Below are 19,408 nucleotides of genomic sequence, written 5' to 3'. Positions count from 1 at the left end.
ACACTTAAAAAGTTTTTTTAAAAGACTGGGAGAGAACTCAGTTTGGACATTCATGAGAAGTTTTCATTTTTTTGTGTATCATTTCTGTTTCTTCCAACAGTGTTCACACTGAGCTTGTGTTTTGTACCCAGTTTTTTTTTTAATGTGGGCTAAGAAGAAAATAAAAGATTCTGTTGTCTTCTACTGTATAAGTAGATTTCAATGGCCTAGTTAAGCAGAAGACTGGAAGAAGTTTTTGTTTTTTTTAAATATTACACACACATTTCATCACATTATAAACATCAAACGTGGTGATTTCTCTCTTGTTATTCTAGATGTATATTAAACTAGTATTTTCATTTAAAATTAAGACTGCACCTACAGAATAGCATATCCAGAGAATGAAATCCATCTATAGGATTTTTCATGAGGTACAAACTTTGTGTTGCAACAATTTACGTTGTATGATAAAACCTAGGATTTTCAATTTTGCTAATCCATTGTCACAAAAACAGTAACAATGAGACATCGGTAGCATTTCTGTGGTGCTTACTCGGTGCTAGGTGTAGTGTTACACATTCCACAAGTTCATGATTCATTTTTCACAACCGCTATAATACCTAGAAAACTGGGGATTATTAAAACCAGGAAGCTGAGGATTAGGGTGGTTAATCACTTTTGAAACATTACATGCCTTTGTAAGTAACAGCAATAGTCTCCCATCATGTATTTTCTTTGATAGTGATTTCACAGTTATTTCTCGTATCATAAGACCCGAAGCAAAACTACTAACGGTAAAATGCAGTTCTCTTAATCCCTAATCCATGAGAGTTGTGGGTTGTATCTCTCATGGGGCAGTATAGCGTAGTAGCTAAGAGTGTGGGCTCCAGAGCCAGGACCTGGCTCAAAGGGTATGAATCCCAGCTCAATCATCGACACGCTGCCTGTCCCTGGCAAAGTTCCCTAACTTAATTGTGCTTCAGTTTCCCCAAATGTAAAACGGTGAAGATAATGGTATCTACTTCTTGGAATCGTGGTGGGGATTGGATGGTTAAATACTTGTAAAGCCCATAAAACAGAACTCGCCTTAGCAGGCAATGACTAGGCATTAGCTACCATCATTTCTGTAACCTAAACCTGAGTTATTGAAGGCTCCAAGTGCATGAGCAGCTCAATGAAAATGGTACAGTGTCTGAATTTCTTCCCCCTGATGGGAAATGGCCACTGATAAAGGGGTGTTCAGGAAACCTCCCAGTAAAGAAAACATGCTCAGGGAATTTAATTTGTGTGGTGACCCGAGAGCAACTGTAGGTGGTCTTGGATGGGGCTCTGAGCTTAGTTGGCACCATTCCAGTCAAATATCAGTTCTCTTCATGTTGCGGTATTTATAATATATACTGGCTTGACGATACCTTCTTCATGGTGTATAGGCTGAGAATCTTCGTGGAAAATGGGGAAAGGATTTTTTCTTGAATTCTTCAGAGATCTGTGTTTCTGTGTTGCTGGCATTTCCCTAAAAGCAGAGGTTTATTATTTTTTTATTTTATTTTTTATTTTTTAAAATTTATATCCAAATTAGTTAGCATCTAGTGCAACAGTGATTTCAGGAGTAGATTCCTTAGTGCCCCTGACCCATTTAGCCCATCCCCCTCCCACAGCCCCTCCCGTAACCCTCAGTTTGTTCTCCATATTTATGAGTCTCTTCTGTTTTGTCCCCCTCCCTGTTTTTACATTATTTTTGTCTCCCTTCCCTTATGTTCCTCTGTTTTGTCTCTTAAAGTCCTCATATGAGTGAAGTCATATGATTTTTGTCTTTCTCTGACTGACTAATTTCACTTAGCATCATACCCTCCAGTTCCACCCATGTAGTTGCAAATGGCAAGATTTCATTCTTTTTGATTGCCGAGTAATACTCCATTGTATATATATACCATATCTTTATCCATTCATCCACCGATGGACATTTGGGCTTTTTCCATTCTTTGGCTATTGTTCATAGTGCTGCTATAAACATGGGGGTGCATGTGTCCCTTCAAAACAGCACACCTGTATCCCATGGTTAACTGCCTAGTAGTGTGATTGCTGGGTCATAGGGTAGTTCTATTTTTAGTTTTTTAAGGAACCTCTGTACTGTTTTCCAGAGTGGCTGCACCAGCTTGCATTCCCACCAACAAAAAGCAGAGGTTTATTTTTTAAAAATTGTCAAAATGCTATTATGTACTAAGTTTTGTTTTAGGCACTTTATAGGTAGTAACTGATTTAATTCTCACAACAATCCTATGAGGTAGATACCATGTTATGGCCATTTTATTGATGAGCTTAAAGCAACTTGTCCAAGGTTATCTAGGTCTGGAGTAACTAAACCAGGTTCTGGTTACACATAAGGATCTTGGAAGTTGCAACTCCATCCTAACAACAAGTAGCAGGTGGAATGGACCAATGTTGGAATTATCAGATTGAGACTTTGAAACAACTGGGGTCCATGCAGAAAATAGACTAAATGCCAGAACAGATGGACAATGTAGGCAGAGAGATGGCAATCCTTAGAATGAACCAAAATTAAATGCTAGGTATAATAAACACTATAGCAGAAATGAAGAATGCCTTTGATGGACTTATTTGTAGGATGGCAGAGCTGAGAAAAGAATCTCTGAGCTAGAGGATGTATCAGTTGAATCCCCAAAAACTGAAAATCAAAGGGAACAAACACTGAAAAAAAAATACAGCAGAACATCCAAAGACTGTGGAAATGTGGGACAACTACAAAAGACATAGTATACATATAATGGGAATACCAAAAGGAGAAAAAAAAAAAGGGAGAAAGGAACAGAAGACATATTTGACAATGATAATGACAGAATTTTCCCCCATTTAATGTCAGACACCAAATCATAGATCCAGGAAGCTCAGAGAACATCAATCATGTAAACACCAAAAACTACACCTCAGCATATTACTTTTAAATTACAGAAAACCAAAGATAAAAAATCCCAAAAGAAGCCAGAAGGAAAAACTCCATATCTCCAGGGGAACAAAGATGAGAATTACATCTGACCTCTCCTTAGAAACCATGTAAGCAAAAAAAGAGTAGAGTGAAGTATTAAAAGAGTCGAGTGAGAAAAAAAGCACCCCCAGTCTGGAATTCTATACCCTGTGAAATTATCCTTTAAAAGTGAAGGAGAAATAAAGACCTTCTCAGACAAACAAAAGTTGAGGGAATTTGTTGCCAATACACCTTCTTTATAAGAAATATATTCTTATATATTCTTTATCATATCTTTCTGTAATAAACTGGTTATCCAGTAAATAAAATGTTTCTCTGAGTTCTGTGAGCCCCATTAGCAAATTAATTGAACCTCAGGAAGGCGTTGTGGGAACGTCTGATTTTTATAAGTACAGATAACAACCTGGAGTTGCAGCTGGCATCTGAAGCCCAAGGAGGAGGTTTTTGGAACCTCCAGTCTGTAGCCTGTTGGTCCAAAGTCCAGGTAATAACCTGGGCTGTGACTGGCATCTGAAGGGCAGGTGCAAGGGTGGAGAAAGGGTATAATCTTGTAGGACTAACAAGTCCAGGACTAACAAGTCCTGACAGACTAACACTTAACCTGTATAATCTCATGCTATTTCTGGGTAGATAGTGTCAGAATTGAATTGAATTATAGGGCACCCAGATGCTGTCCTGAATATCATTTATCGTTGTTTGAAACTTCCCTCCCCCACTCCCCATACACATACATATTAGACATTGGTACCAGAACCCCATAGCAAAGATGTCCTCTTTACCACCATGTTCAACATGATGCTGAAAGTGCTTGCTAATACAATAAGTCAAGAAAAGGAAATTAAAGTTACATTTATCAGGACAGAAGACATAAAACTATCTTTTTTCTTAGATGCCATGATCATATGTATTGAAAATCCAAAAGAATCAACAGACAAACTATTAGAACTAATAAGCAATTATAGCAAAGTTGCAGGAGACAAGTTAATATACAAAAGTTAATTGCTTTCCCATATACCAACAGTGAACGAGTGGAGTATGAGATTAGAAACACAATACCATTTACATTAGTATCCCCTCAAATGAAATATTTAGGTATAAACTTAACAAATGATGTATAAGATCTGCATGAGGAAAGCTACAAAACTCTGATGAACAAAACCAAAGAACCAAGTAAATAGAGATTTTATGTTCATGGATAGGAAGATTCGATATTGTCAAGATGTCAGTTCTTCCCAACTTAACCTATACGTTCAATGTAGTCTCAGTAAAAATTCCAGCCAGTTATTTTATGGATATCAGTAAACTGATTCCAAAGTTTATGTGGAGAGTCAAAAGACCCAGAATCACCAGCACAATATTCAAGGAGAATAACAAAATTCTTCAAAAGAGCAATGCTCCCCAACTGCAAGATTTATTGTAATGCTACAGTCGTCAGGGCAGTGTGGTATTGGTGAAAGAATAGACTAATAGATTGATGGAACAGAATAGAGAACCCAGAAATAGACCCTTTTAAATATAATCAACTGACCTTTGACGAAGAAGCAAAGGCAATATAAAGAAACAAAGATAGACTCTTCAACAGATGGTGCTAAAACAGTTGGGACACCCACATGCAAAAAAAAAAAAAAAAAAACATCTAGACACAGATCTTATACAGTTCACAAAAATTTACTCAAATGAGTCACGGACCTAAGTGTAAAATGCAAGAGTATAAAACTACTGGAAGATAACATGGGAGGAAGCCTGCTTGACCTTGGGGTATGGTGATGCCTATTTAGGTATCACACCAAAAAATACAACCCATGAGAGAAGATGAAAGCGTATGAAAAGATGGTCCACATCATATGTCATCAGTGAAATGTAAACGAAAACAACACTGAACTACCACGACACTCATTCTGTCCAGAATCTGGAACACTGACAACACCACCGGTGTTGCTGGTGAGGATGCGAAGCAACAAGAACTCTCATTCGTTGTTGAGGGGGCAAAATGGTACAGACACTTGGGAAAACACTTTGGTGGTTTCTTATAGAAAACAGCAACAACAACAACATACTCTTACCATAAAATGTAGCAATTATGCTGCTTGATATTTGCCCAAATGATTTAAAAACTTATGTTCACACAAAAAACCTGCACATGGATGTTTACAATAGCTTTATTCATAACTGCTAAAACTTGAAGGCACCAAGATGTCCTTTAGGAGGTAAATGGATACACTGTGGTACATCTAGGGACTGGAACATTATTCAGCACTCAAAAGGAATGAACTACGCAGTCATGAAAAGACATGGACAAACCATACATTCATAGCACTAAGTGAACGAAGCCCATCTAAGAAGGCTACGTAATGTATAGTTTCAACTGTGTGACACTCTGGAAAAGGCAAGATGTGGAGAAAGGAAAAAGACCAGTGGTTATTGGAGAGGAAGGAGAGGTAAATTGGCAGAACACAGAGGATTTTTAGGGTAGTGAAAATAATTTGTGTGACATTGTAACGATGTCGGCATATCATCATGCATTTGTCCAAACCAATAGAGTTTATAATGTCAAAAGTGAACCCTAAGGTAAACTACAGACTTTAGGTGATTATGATGTGTCCGTGTCCTTGATCCATGGTAAAAAAAAAAATACCATTTTGGTGAATGATATTAATAGTAGGGAAGGCTGTACATGAGTGGGAGTGAGGGTCATGTGGGAAGTCTTTGTAGCTTCCTCTCAATCTTATTGTAAACCTAAAACTGCTCTAAAAAAACTAAAGTCTTAAAAAAAAAAACAAAAACCTAAACCAGAATTTGAACCAATGCATAAAGCAGCAGAGCCCCTACTCCTAATTACTATCCTGCTGGTAAGAATATATATCCCTTAGCATGCCTCCAGCTGCAAGGCTAGGAATGGCAGAAATAGCTTATTTGAAAAATATGTATGCTCTTTGTTTATTAACAGCACTCTTTGTCACGTAGCTGTGGTTTGACAGTATGTATTTCTTTTAAACAGACATTAATGCAGACTTTGCTGGATATCATAGAGATGGAAAGAAATGAAGAAAAGAGCCCCAACTATGGGCTTTTAATACTTTGGGCTTCTCTGTCCAATGCTGTCCCTGTAAGTATATTAGTAAAGTAAGGGTTACAGTTCTGTCTACTGCAATTTCAAGTTTTTTCCTTCGTTTTTCTTTCTGTTCTTTCTATTATGGGAAAGAAAAAAGACAGCAGTGGATCTGGTTGTGAGCTAGGAAAACAAAACTCACATGGCTAGTAAAATCTGATAAAACCACAGAGGAGGCAAAGCAGAGATCTCAAGTGAATTCTGCCCTCTGCAAGGCAGCTCGTCCCAGGCTAAGGGAAAAACTTGCACTTTGGGGTCAATTGTGACAACACTGCTTATGGAGCACTTTCTTTGTCAGGCAACATGCTTAGTATTAGCGCTTGAAATGAGTAGGTCTTGACTCTAACATTTTACTGGGGAGAGAGTAGGCAAATGGATAATTTGAGACAGAATTGGGCTGGAATCAAGATATCCCCCTCCAGAGCTGTGGAATCTCAAAGAGGTAACTTCAACCCTCAGCCTCCATTTCCTTTTGGGTAATGAAGGGATAATACAGCTCCTGGTATGGTCCTAGGACTTGGGTACTTAATGAGTGGTGACTCTCATTTCTCTACAAGGTTGTTGCAAGGATTCAGTGAGATAAACCCCACTGGTACCCAGTTTGTATTAGGTGGCATCTATGTCCTGTAAGCTTCCCATGAATGGAACTGGTGACCTTGGAACTCACAATACTTCTGAAGAGAGCAGAGAATTTTTTTATGTTTACTTACTCTGAGAGAGACAGAGAGAGACAGAGAGAGAGAGAGAGAGAGAGAGAGAGAGAGAGAGAGAAAACAAGCACAGAAGCCAGGGAGGGGCAGAGAGAGAGAGAGAGAGAGAGAGAGAGAGAGAGAGAGAGAGAATCCCAAGCAGGCTCCACACTGTCAGCACAGAACCCAAAGCAGGACTCGAATCCTGAGGTCATGACCTGAGCCAAATCCAAGAGTTGGACACTTAACCGACTGAGCCAGCCAGGTGCGCCGAGAACAGAGACTTTTTAACTGTTTCTTATTTATTTATTTTTTTAGTATTTATTTATTTTTGAGCGAAAGAGGGACAGAACGCAAACAGGGGAGGGGCAGAGAGCAAGGAAGACAGAGATTCTAAAACAGGCTCCAGGCTCTGAGCTGTCAGCGCAGAGCCCAACGTGGGGCTCGAACTCATGAACCGTGAGATCGTGACCTGAGCCGAATCAGATAGTTAACCTACTGAGCCACCCAGGCGCCCCTTTAACTGTTTCTTTTAAAGTTGTTATAAACTAGATCAAAGCCATGTGCTGTGTGCCACTTCATGTTTGACCCGCACCAGCTACCTGTGTCAGAAGATTCCACATTAGCTTAAGCTGCGCTTACATTATTTGAGAAATTAAAGAGTAACCTTTTTTATGCATCTGTCTTCTACTAAATGGGACTATTCAGCCCATCTCTAATGATACATGTAGCCATTTTTCTTTTTTTCTTCTAGCAAATAGAAATAAGATATTTTAAGTATTATTTATTTCTCCCTCCTCTTAATGAAGGCTTTCTAAGTACTGATAGTCTAGTTTCTTTTAACCTGTTGGAACACAGACTGGGTAAGAAGCGGAAATAGAAACACTGGCCTCTCTGCTCACATGTGTGTCAGTCTTACGTATTTCATCTGGAATGGGCAAATAAGAATCGTCTAATCCTTTCCTCTTCTTTATGTACCTCTGACATTATTCCCTGATTTCTCCTTAGACAGCTTTCTTGGATACCGAGTAAGCTACAGCGAAATTAAAAGGCAGACATCAGAACAGCTCCCAAAGCAGCAACAAAACAGCCACTCCTGTCACAGGATTAATTTTCAAGATCTCATTAGAGAGGTCCCCCAGAAAAAAGGGACACAAAGCTCCAATTGATCTGACTCAGGGGAAGTCAGTTCTTTGGAACGTGTTCCTGGCATTCATCTGAAAGGACTTAAATCATTAATTTCAGAAAGAAAGTGTCTGATGATTAGTGAAAGATCCATCTTGCTGGTGCTTGTTGGCATCTCCAAGAGGCAGCTGGTGTGTGGACAGACACCCTCGAAAGGCTTCAGAGAGTCAGGCCCACTGCCGAATCCCCGTTCTGGGTGACAGTGAACCGATTGTTTAACCTCTCTGAGCCTCAGTATTCTCATCTATAGGATAGGATGAATGTGATCTACCTCATACGATAGTCGTGACGGTTGTATTTTTAAGAAATGGCAAGTGGCGGGGCGCCTGGGTGGCGCAGTCGGTTAAGCGTCCGACTTCAGCCAGGTCACGATCTCGCGGTCCGTGAGTTCGAGCCCCGCGTCAGGCTCTGGGCTGATGGCTCAGAGCCTGGAGCCTGTTTCCGGTTCTGTGTCTCCCTCTCTCTCTGCCCCTCCCCCGTTCATGCTCTGTCTCTCTCTGTCCCAAAAATAAATAAACATTGAAAAAAAAAATTAAAAAAAAAAAAAAAAAAAAAGAAATGGCAAGTGGCTAACAGTCCCTGGCACAAAGAAGGTGCTCAATGAGTGTTAGCTTTCTTCTTTTATAAAAAGTAAGGCCATCCTTCCAGTCAATCATTACTTTCAATGGCCCATTAATTATAAGCTGGCTTGGTTCTCAAACCTGGACCAAATGCCCCAGGGTGGGAGTGGCCATGTTGCCTGGCTTCTGTGATGTCCCATAAGTGCCTAGACAACCACTGCAGGCCCTGCTGGAGGGACAGGAGGTGGGGCCTGTCCTTTCTTCTCTTCTCTCCCACTCTGTGCTCTGCCTCCAAGCCCATGGAACTCAGACCTATCTGAAGGATAGGCTTGGGACAGGTCACTAGAAGGCTCCATTATGGTCAAGGTGACCTTTGGTGGACTGGCCCAAAATATTAACCATAATTTGTGAAATTATTCCTGTGGGGAAACCACTTCCCAATTCCAAGAAATTCCTTTCAAATGAACTTTTTTTTTTTTTTAAACATTAACTTTATTTATTTTTTTTTTTCAACGTTTATTTATTTTTGGGACAGAGAGAGACAGAGCATGAACGGGGGAGGGGCAGAGAGAGAGGGAGACACAGAATCGGAAACAGGCTCCAGGCTCCGAGCCATCAGCCCAGAGCCTGACGCGGGGCTCGAACTCACAGACCGTGAGATCGTGACCTGGCTGAAGTCGGACGCTTAACCGACTGCGCCACCCAGGCGCCCCTCAAATGAACTTTTTAAGAACATTTTTCCAAAACTAATCTCACAGCTGACATTTTGTCTTTGATATCGACCGCTTCTCTGAAGCTCTTTCTAAATCCTTTTGGTAGTGACCACTACCCCCCATCCCACCCCATCTCACTTTCAACTCGCACAGCATGGGTTGTTGGCACCACACGTGGCTCCTTTTTCACCTGATTGTATTTCATATCCCCAGCTAGACGTGTAAAGTTCTTTGGGCAGGAATGATGTCTTGTACATATTTGTGTTTGCCATGATTGTAGAAGACTGTCTGACATGTTATGGAGACTCCCTCAATATTTATTAATCTTTTTTTGAATGGGAGAATAAATGCTGCTGAAGAACATACCCAATTCATCTTCTCTCTAACAGAGCTGGGCAGGGCTTTCCTCTTTGTCCATTGTCACCTTTGTTCTTACCTCTCCAGAAGCATTATAGTGGCTGCTTGTGAAGTCCAGTGAGCCAGGGCACCCTTTTTCTTTTTGCCCTGCCCTCACCATGGACTTGACCCCTTTGACAGAACTCTAATTGTCATTTTTGGGAGCAATGTTTAACTGAGAGTGCCAAGGTCTTGTGGTCACTTAGTCTTGTTTGTTGATTCAGTAATATATGTAAATTTCTTAGTTTCTTATTACTGTCCTTTTTTTTTTTTTTTTTTTTTTTTTTTGAGAAAGAGAGAGAGGGGAATGGTCAGAGAGAGAATCTTAAGTAGGCTTCATCCCATGACCATGAGATCATGACCTGAGCTGAATCAAGAATTGGATGTTCAACTGACTGAGCCACTCAGGCGCCCCTACTCTTTGCTGTCTTTTATGTGTCTTTTTCTTTTCTTTTTGAAAAAGTAATTGAGCTTTTTTTTTTTTTTACCAAATTTAAGTGATAAATAACATCATTGTACAGCCATTTATAATTTAGCTGATTTTCTTGTGTTTGTTATAAAAATAAATATTACCCAATTTTTGTGAATGTCTAAAACTCTAGGCACTAGTGTAACTCTGAACCCCTCTTTTGTATAACTGAAAGTCTATGTGCTATCACTAAGCTGTTTTTTCCCCTAATATTAACTCTGACCTTTTATTCATTTATTGAATATTTATTTTTGAGAGAGAGAGAGTGCGCGAGTGTGTGCGCACAAGCAGGGGAGGGGCAGAGAGAGAGAGGGGGACAGAGGATCCAAAGTGGGTTCCATGCTGACAGCAGAGCGCCCAATGCAGGGCTTGAACTCATGAACCATGAGATCACGACCTGGGCCAAAGTCAGATGCTTAACTGACTTATCTGCCACCCAGGCGCCCCGTGAACGCTGACCCTTTAATAAATAAGATGAACTGAGGGTGGAGTGGTTATTAATTAAATCCAATGATTTGGCCCTTCCATCCATAGATAATAATAGAAGGATCCCAAATGGGGAGACAGGAGAAGAGAGCTTTCTGGTCATGTTTCTTCTAGTGTAAATCGGCCTGGATGATCTCTAGGATAAGTCTTTTGTAATGTGGATAATGCCACGGAAAGAGGCTCTCCAGATGGTGGCGGCCTTTGTTCTCCCATTCACTTTGTTTATGTACACAGTACCATATTTACCCTCCCACAGACAGAGTTCCTGCCCCAGAGGGGAACACCATTGAGCAGTATCGAATTTGGCTTATTTGAGCGCTTCCTTCCGATAATTGCTCTTCCTTCTTTGACCACAGAGGGGAGTATTGGGATTATTTAAAGGTACTTAAAGTTACCTCACAAAAAAGACAAAAAAACTTAAGTGTTTTAAATATTAAGTATTTTCTGAGTCTTTCAGGACTGATTTTCCTAGATGAAAGTTCTGTCACAATACATATTTACAGAAAGGATGAAAGGGAAACCCAAGCTTCTTTTAACGATTTTATGCAAGGTGACTGTGTAACCTAAAAATAGAAGCAAAAACATCTACCCAAGTTAGTGGAAAGTTAATTTTTGAAATGTATGGCAGTATAACTTTACCTTGTAATACCACAGTGAGGAAAGACATGAAATGATTTTCTTTGGTCTAGAGAGAGAATTTGCAAGCATGCTATGTTTGGTAACCTTCAGGTGTGAAAGAACCGTAGTTTTGATACTGAGTAACTCTCATCCTTTAGTTTATTGTATTTTAGGTATACTTTCCTAGGCTTATTGAAAATTACCATGTTTTATTTGCAGAATATATGATGTGCTCATTCATTTCTATTTCAAGGAAATTAAATTTTAGAAAATGTTTTTGTCTGGATTAACATTCTTAAGTGTCATAATTCGTTGCTTCTGGATATTTATTGTATGCCTCTGTAATATCTTCTAATGTGAATTACTAAAAAAAAAAAAATCCTGCCTCATGTTTTAGTAGAGATAGTTTAATCTGTATAAACAATATAGTTAAACTACCGTGACAGAATGAAATTATAGATTTGGCTCTCAGAGACGGGTAACATCTCTGTTGTTCATAAAGTCTGTTTTCAAAAATGCTCTTCAGTGTGCTTTTAAGTTTAATTTAAACATTTTCCTGGCTTCTTTTCATGTTTACAGCTAATATTAAGTATGCTTTCACTCACTTTCAAAGAAGGTTGTATTGTTTGATACATTGATTTGTTGTTGTTGTTTTTATTTTTAAGGTTGCATTTTGGACACTTGGATTTGTCCTCTCTCATCCCAGTGTCCACAAGACCATTGTGGAAGGCATATCTTCTGTGTTTGGCACAGCAGGTACTAAACCTGAATTGAATTACACAGTTGAAGAGATATCTAATAAATATGCGCTTGTCACATGTCACGGGCAAACCTAAGTGCCCAGAATTTTATAGAAGTTGAACATAATCCAAAATTGAACACAGGATATAAACTGATCAGGTAGATTCCTAGAATTTAATTACTGTCCAGGATTTTGGAGGTCATCTAGTGCAACCCCCTTACTTTCCAAATCATGAAATAAGTGCTAGAAAGATTGTGATTTGCTTAATTTTCCTACTTAAATGCAAGTATATATATACTTGCACATATATATATATGTGTGTGTGTATGTATATATATTTATACTATGCATATATATACATTTATACTATACATATGTATACTTGAATGCAAACATATATAGGCTTTTTCTTCAAATATGTGTATATCTTTATATTGTTTTCAAATATGCTACTCACTAACATGCCTTTAAGTTTAACTTAAACATTTTCCTAGTTTCTTTTTTTTTAAATTTTTTTTATGAATATAATTTATTGTCAAATTGGCTTACATACAACACCCAGGGCTCATCCCAACAAGTGCCCTCCTCAATGCCCATCACCCATTTGCTAGTTTCTTTTAATGTTAAGGGCTAATACTAAGTCCACTTTCATTCACTTTCAAAGAAGGTTGTATTGTTTGATACATGGGTTTTTTGTTTGTTTTTTTTTTAAGGTTGCATTTTGGACACTTGGATTTGTCCTTTCTCATCCCAGTGTGTATGTGTGTCCACACACACTATATGTCCACACACACTATATGTATATGTATGGACACATATATATGTATGTCATCCCAGTGTGTATGTGTGTCCACACACACTATAGTCCACACACACTATATGTATATGTATGGACACATATATATGTATATACACACATACATGCAGGCTTTTTCTTCAAGTCTCTTGGACCTTCAAACCTCTTGGCCCTTCAGTTGTTTTTGGAATTCAGGATTTTCCAGATTTTTGTAAAAAGTAATATGGTGCATATATTACATAACATAGATGTCAGGTAATGTTTTGTCACTAAAGGAGTTGTTTTAAAAGTTAGAGTTAGAGATTTGGGAGGGTTCGGACTGTAGATGGGGATTGCCACCTTGCACTTTTTAGTTCAGTTTGGGATGCTTGTCATCTGTTTTAAAAAGCAGAAATAAGCTTGAATGAAGAGAGCGCTCAACCCCTTGTTTATGTAGCATAATTTGACCCGTTTGGAAGTAGCATCTTTTAAAAAACCTCAATGTGTCAAATTATGTATTCTGATATAAAAAGAATAATAAATGACTTGGAAGAAAACAGTGTAATAATAGGACGAAAGTCTGATGCCAATAGATAGTCCCACCCCCCACCCCCACCATTTCATGATTGCTGAAAATATTTTCTTTGAAATGTTTTCTTTATTTTCTACTGCTTCTTGTTGAATTAAACCAAAAATCAAATTGGCTTGATCAACATGACTGTCTAGGCAATACTGTCTCTGAGCCTTGAGTATGAATAGCAGGTGTTGGGGTTGGGTCTTACAGATATGGTGAGGGTTAGAATCACTGAGCACCAACAATGCTAACAAGTTAGATTTTGGAGATACGTTAGTGAATACAAGACTACTTGCCCTTATGGGGCTTAGAGCTACAAAGTTAATGGAAATGTGCATGCCTGCACATCTACAAAGGATAAAAGGGAATGTGTCTTTGATTGTCTCATATTCACCTTTACCGTTTCCTCACTGGAGTCTTCTCCTGACTTAAGGTTCTCCAAAGTCATAATCTTTAGGATTTCTCCTCTGACAGAAAAATATTCCTTCAAACAGCAGTACCAGTGTAATAGTTACATCTATCAATGTCTTCAGTTTATAAGACTCTTGCAGAATTGAAACAGTTTACCTAAAATATCAAATGTTCTTTGCTGTGTGTATACGGAACGATTCAGAATCCGTTTACGCATAAGATGTAGTAGCAGCTCAGGAATTTAGAGGTGAGAGACCACTCACTCTTTGAAGGTTGATATCAAGGAGGATATCTATGTGTGACAACGAATTCTGTCAAAGAAAGCACATTAGAGTGCATGGAACAAGAATCTGACTCATACAGCAGTTCTCACATTCTTAATGCTCTTCTCTGTTACAAGATCACCACTTCTTTCTTGGAGATGTCCTTAGTGACTTGGATGCCTCTCCACATCTCTGTGGCCTCAACACTCACCACTAGAGCCCATCCCAGGCATGATGGTCAACTTTCTTATAAAATAAGTCTCAGGGTAAAAGTCGCTGTTGAATAATTGGTCCTTTGTATCTGGCTTCTTTCACTTGGCACAGTATTTTATTTTATATCATGTTATTTTACACTAATTGATTTTCAGATGTTAAACCACCCTTGCATTCCTGGGACAAAGCCTACTTAGGCATGTGTATAATACATATAACTTTTATGGATATAAAATATCCATAGTGTACATATACATATGTTTATATCCATATGACATTTGTAATTTTTATGTTGCTGGATTCAGTTTGCTAGTATTTTATTAAGGCATTTTATATCTATATCAAAAAGGGATATTAATCTGTTGTTTTCTTTCCTTGTGATTTGTCTGGGTTTGATATCAGGACACTTTTGGCTTTATAGAATGACTTAAGAAGTATCCACTCCTCTTATGATTTTTCAAAGTGTTTGTGAAGGAGTGATGTTAATTCTTCTTTAACCATACGATAGATTTACCAGCAAGGTGATCTGGTGCGGAGATTTTCTTTGTGAGAAGTTTTTAATTAATTCAACCCCTCTACTTGTTATAGGTTTATTTGGATTATATATTTCTTATTGTCTTTAATTGAAATAAAGCTGACACATAACATTATATTAGTTTTAGGTGCACAATATAATGATTTGATATACGCATGTATTATGAAACGATCACCACAATAAATTTAGTTAACACACATTATCACACAGTTAATTTTTTTTCTTGTGATGCAGACTTTTAAGACCTGCTCTCTTATCGACTTTCAAATACATAATACACTGTCACGTATTTATTATACCATTGCTGTACATTCCATCCCCAGAAAAACGTGGGACACTTCACAAATGCGTGTTATCCTTGTTCCGGGGCCATGCTAATCTTCTCTGTATTGTTCCAAATTTAGTATATGTGCTGCCAGAGTGAGCACTGTCTCTTTTTTCTTGAGTCAGTTTTGTGGTTTGTGTCTTTTTAAGGAATTTGTCCATTTCATCTAGGTTGTGTGACTCGTTAGATTCATGTTATTGCCCGTAATCTTTGTTATGTTCGTAAAACCACTCGGAAAGCATCTCCCTCTTTTGTCATTTTAGTGATTGTGTCCTCTTTCTTCTTTTCTTGGTCAGTGCAGCTAAAGGATTCTCAGTTTTGTTTTCAAAGAACTAACTTCTGGTTTTGTTGCTTTTATTTTCTCGTATTGCTTTTCTATTCACTACTTCTTTTATTTCTGTCCTGATCTTTACTATTTATAATTTATATCCCTTTATGTTGATAAAGGAATATTCTTTATTTTGTTCTTTAAACATAACTTTTCTTACAGTCTTTGAACACGTTTTAAAATATCTGATTTAAACTCTTTTTTTTTTTTCTTTTTCTTTTTAGTAAGTCCAACATCTGGTTTTCTTCAGGGATGGTTCCTACTGATTGCTTTTCCCCTTGTGTATGGCCTGTATTTTCTTGTTCCATGTACTTTTGCGTATTTCCTGTTAAATGTCTTGTAATTTTGTGTTGATAATGGGACACTTTAAATAATACAATGTAGCAGCTCTGGAAATCAGATTCTCCTGTCTCCTCAGGGTTTATTGTCACTGCTCCTTGTCACAGCTCTTGTTTGGGTGTTTCTTTATTGACTTTGGTTAACTAATTCTGTAAATTTTGCATTATCATGTGTGGCCACCTGTGTTTCTGCTTGGTTAGTTTACTGTTCAACTAATAGCTGGATGAAGACTTCCTTACACTAAGAACCAATGAGACTCCTCGGTTTGCATGTTTTGGATTTTGTTTGCGTGTCGGAGCATGCCTTCAACACTCCGCTAGGCAGTAGGCAGCTCTGCCTTCATGGTCACTTCCGCTGGCACAGAGCCCCAAGGTCAGCCATGAGTCAGACCTTAGAGCCTTCTCAGGGCTTTCCGGAGCCTGAATAAAGCCCCGGGCATTTGTACTGTCCTTTATAAGCACACATTTCTATAGTCCCAGGAATACACTGGACCTCTTCAAAACCCTAGGACATCTCATTCCCTAGCTCTTCATTTTACTCTTTTTGATTTGCCTGTTGTGTGTCCCAACTGTTGTCTATTGCCTGGGGGAGCTGCAAAGTCCATTATCTTTAAAGGTTTCCAACCCAACACCCCAGGGGAAAAGACTTACTCCACTGAGTAAGTTCCAAGTCCAGTCAGATAAAGATAGTCTTGTAAGTGGGACCTTTGTAGGGAACCCTCAGACAGGCCAAATAATGAGAATTCTCTAGGAATGAGGTTTTGAAGGAGTTCCAATATCATTCTGTCCCCTCTGATGGCTGTTGAGCTGCTGGTCTGCACTGTGATTGTAGGTGATTGGTTTTTAAGGCTACCGTGGATCTATGGCGAGAGGGATGGGAATAGGGCACATTAAAATGTCATTAAGCTTGCTCTTCTTACCAAGATTTAGCCATTTTTCTTGGATAAAAACCCCCTGGGTTGCTGTAAGCTTTGGTTAATTTCCAAAGGTCTGAAAAAGTTGATTCTGGCGATTTTTATCAGATTTTTCATTGATTTTAAAGAGGGAGTTTTGGGAGTCCTTTACTCTGCCGCTTTTGCTGACATCACCCTGCACCACAAGTTTTAAAATTTCTTTTAAGAAACCTTTCAAATTCATTGTTAACCCGTCATTCATCTATTTATTTAGCTGCCCTTCAACTCTGTTTTGAGGGTGTCAAGGCATTGTGTGAAAATATCAGGGCTATGAAGATGAGTAAACTGTGGTACTGGCTCTCAAGGAAGTTCGTGAATGAAGTGTACTTTATTAAAATGAAAACAGACTTGGAAGTATCCAGAAGATGTTAGGAAAGAACGAGGAATGTTTACATTGTTTCTTCGGAGGTGTGTACCTGTTAATGGATTCTGTAGGTTTTCTATGCTCAGAACTCTTTTCCTTGTTCTCATTCATGTTTTAGTAAGCTTGAATGTTATTTCCTCAGGTCTTTTTGGCTTGCCCTTTCTGAAGTCACTTTCTCTAACTCACTCTTAGTGATTTTGTGACTCACCTCACTATTTCCTTAATAAGAATGATTATTTTGTTTATTAGTCTATCTATCTATCTATCTATCTATCTATCTATCTATCTATCTTCTGCCTTTTTCATCAGAACATAGCCCCTCTAACAACAGGACCAATGTCTATCTTGGTCTCTATGGTAGGTATCCCCAGCTGCCTAGAGCCAAAATTACTCAACAAATATTTTCTGAATAAATTTAATGAACAAGTAGAAGAATATAATTTTTAATTTATTTTGATTTTTAAAAAATGTTTATTTATTTTTGAGAGAGAAAGAAAGAGAGAGACAGAACGTGAGTGTGGGAGGGGCAGAGAGAGTGGGAGACAAAGAATCCGAAGCAGGCTCCGGGCTCTGAGCTGTCAGCACAGAGCCCGATGCGGGGCTCGAACCCACATACCGCGAGATCATGACCTCAGCCCAAGTCAGATGCTTAACCTACTGAGCCACCAGGTGCCCCTGTATAAGAATGTATTTTAAGAGATGAATGTCTTAGTTTAACTTTCATTGGCAGCTCTATCACCCATCCCAGTAGACAGTTTATATGAAATGAATATTTTATGTAAAGAAGCTTTTGATGAGTTTCTGCACTTGATTTTTGAGTTAGAAGAATGCTAGTGTCAGCTAATATCTGATCAGTACTTTGAGACACTGAGTAGTCTCAGGTCCAACTAACATTTCTCTAGGGTTTTGAACTCTGTGCAGAATCTTCTTACCTACGATTTTATTGTATCCATTAATCGTGGGTGAAATATGCATTATCAAATTATTAAGAATCTGACAAAGAATATTTTGCTTTGTTACAGAGTTTTTGGGCATTCCTGGAAATTAGTCATTTTGTTTTAAATTTTAATTGTTAGATCACCAGACATTATGTCAGTTGCCTGTCATAACCTCAAAAACTTAGTCCAAATGCAGGGGTCAGAATGCCTGGGTTCAAATCCAATCTGAGATACAAACTACTGGTTAATTCCTTACTCAGGTTACCAAATTCTTCTTCTTCTTCTTCTTCTTCTTCTTCTTCTTCTTCTTCTTCTTCTTCTTCTTCTTCTTTAATGTCTATTTACTTTTGAGAGAGAGAGAATGAGCAGGGGAGGGGCAGAGAGACAGGGAGACACAGAATCTGAAGCAGGCTCCAGGCTCTGAGCTGTCAGCACAGAGCATGATGTGGGGCTTGAACTGTCGAACTGTGAGATCATGACCTGAGTCAAAGTCGGATGCTCAACCAACTGAGCCACCCAGGCGCCCCACGTTACCAAATTCTTTAAGCCTATTTCTTCTTTAGATAAATGGCAAAATAAGAGTGCCCGCCTAATGGAGTTATTAGGAGAATATGGCAAATATAAAGCAGACAGCACAATATTTGTCAAACTATAGTCGTTTTATGAATCTTAGCCATGACCAAAACTGATATAACCTGTATCAGTTGTATAACATTTTACAGTCTTGTCACATCATGATATTAGTGACTATTATGACTCTGAGTTTTTCTACATTTAAGTATTAGCATTTCCTTTTAAAATGCCATAGTTTTCTTGAATGTTTACAGCAATAATTGAATTATTTTGTATCAGTTGGCCATCCCTTTAAAGGGACTGAATGCAGCAGAAATATATCATGAAGACATTTCTATCTAATATTATCCTAGAGGGTAGAAACAATAGTAACAATAATGGCTAACAGACCCAATTCCAATTGCTTTTTTTTAATTTAAAAAGTTTCTTTAATGTTTTTTATTGTTTTTTTTGTGACAGAGAGAGAGAAAGAGGGAGAGAGAATAAGAGCAGGGGACGGGCAGAGGGAGGAGGGGAACAGAAGATCTGAAGTGGGCTCTGTGCTGACAGCAGCAGGCCCAATGTGGGGCTCGAACTCACAAACCGTGAGATCATGACCTGAGCTCAAGTCAGATGCTTAACCAGCTAAGCCACCCAGGTGCCCCTCAGTGTCCACTTTTTTATATCACTAACTCTTAATGCAGAGTCTGGGTTGGTAGATCTGATCGGCAAAGTCTTATTTTCACATCCTAGCTTCCAGGGAGGCAAGGGGAGCAAGAATCTGGCATTTTTCAGCTCTGTGATGGTAGGCAAGCTTCTGCTGAAACATGGGGTGCAGATATTGCATAGTCAAAACTAACACATATCGATATGTGTATGTAAGTAATGG

General features: G+C 38.6%; 1 protein-coding gene and 1 non-coding gene across 3 annotated transcripts in view; one reads left to right on the top strand and one right to left on the bottom strand.

Moving 5' to 3' along the window:
* Positions 1-19,408, top strand: part of LOC115514021 (24-hydroxycholesterol 7-alpha-hydroxylase) — a 94,217-nt gene that overhangs the window by 22,190 nt on the left and 52,619 nt on the right. For both annotated transcript variants that reach the window (XM_030315644.1, XM_030315643.1), the window contains exons 6-7: positions 5,982-6,089; positions 11,874-11,964. In XM_030315644.1, coding sequence (XP_030171504.1) covers positions 5,982-6,089; positions 11,874-11,964 — 199 coding nt within the window. The remainder of the gene's footprint in view (positions 1-5,981; positions 6,090-11,873; positions 11,965-19,408) is intronic.
* Positions 15,045-15,149, bottom strand: LOC115515071. Its single transcript, XR_003969138.1, has one exon. It is a non-coding gene; the product is annotated as a U6 spliceosomal RNA (small nuclear RNA).

This window comes from Lynx canadensis, chromosome B2 (assembly GCF_007474595.2).
Source record: "Lynx canadensis isolate LIC74 chromosome B2, mLynCan4.pri.v2, whole genome shotgun sequence".
In the NCBI taxonomy this organism is placed as follows: Eukaryota; Metazoa; Chordata; class Mammalia; order Carnivora; family Felidae; genus Lynx; species Lynx canadensis.
The sequence above is the reverse complement of the archived record's forward strand: the minus strand, read 5'-3'. Positions and strand labels throughout refer to the sequence as shown.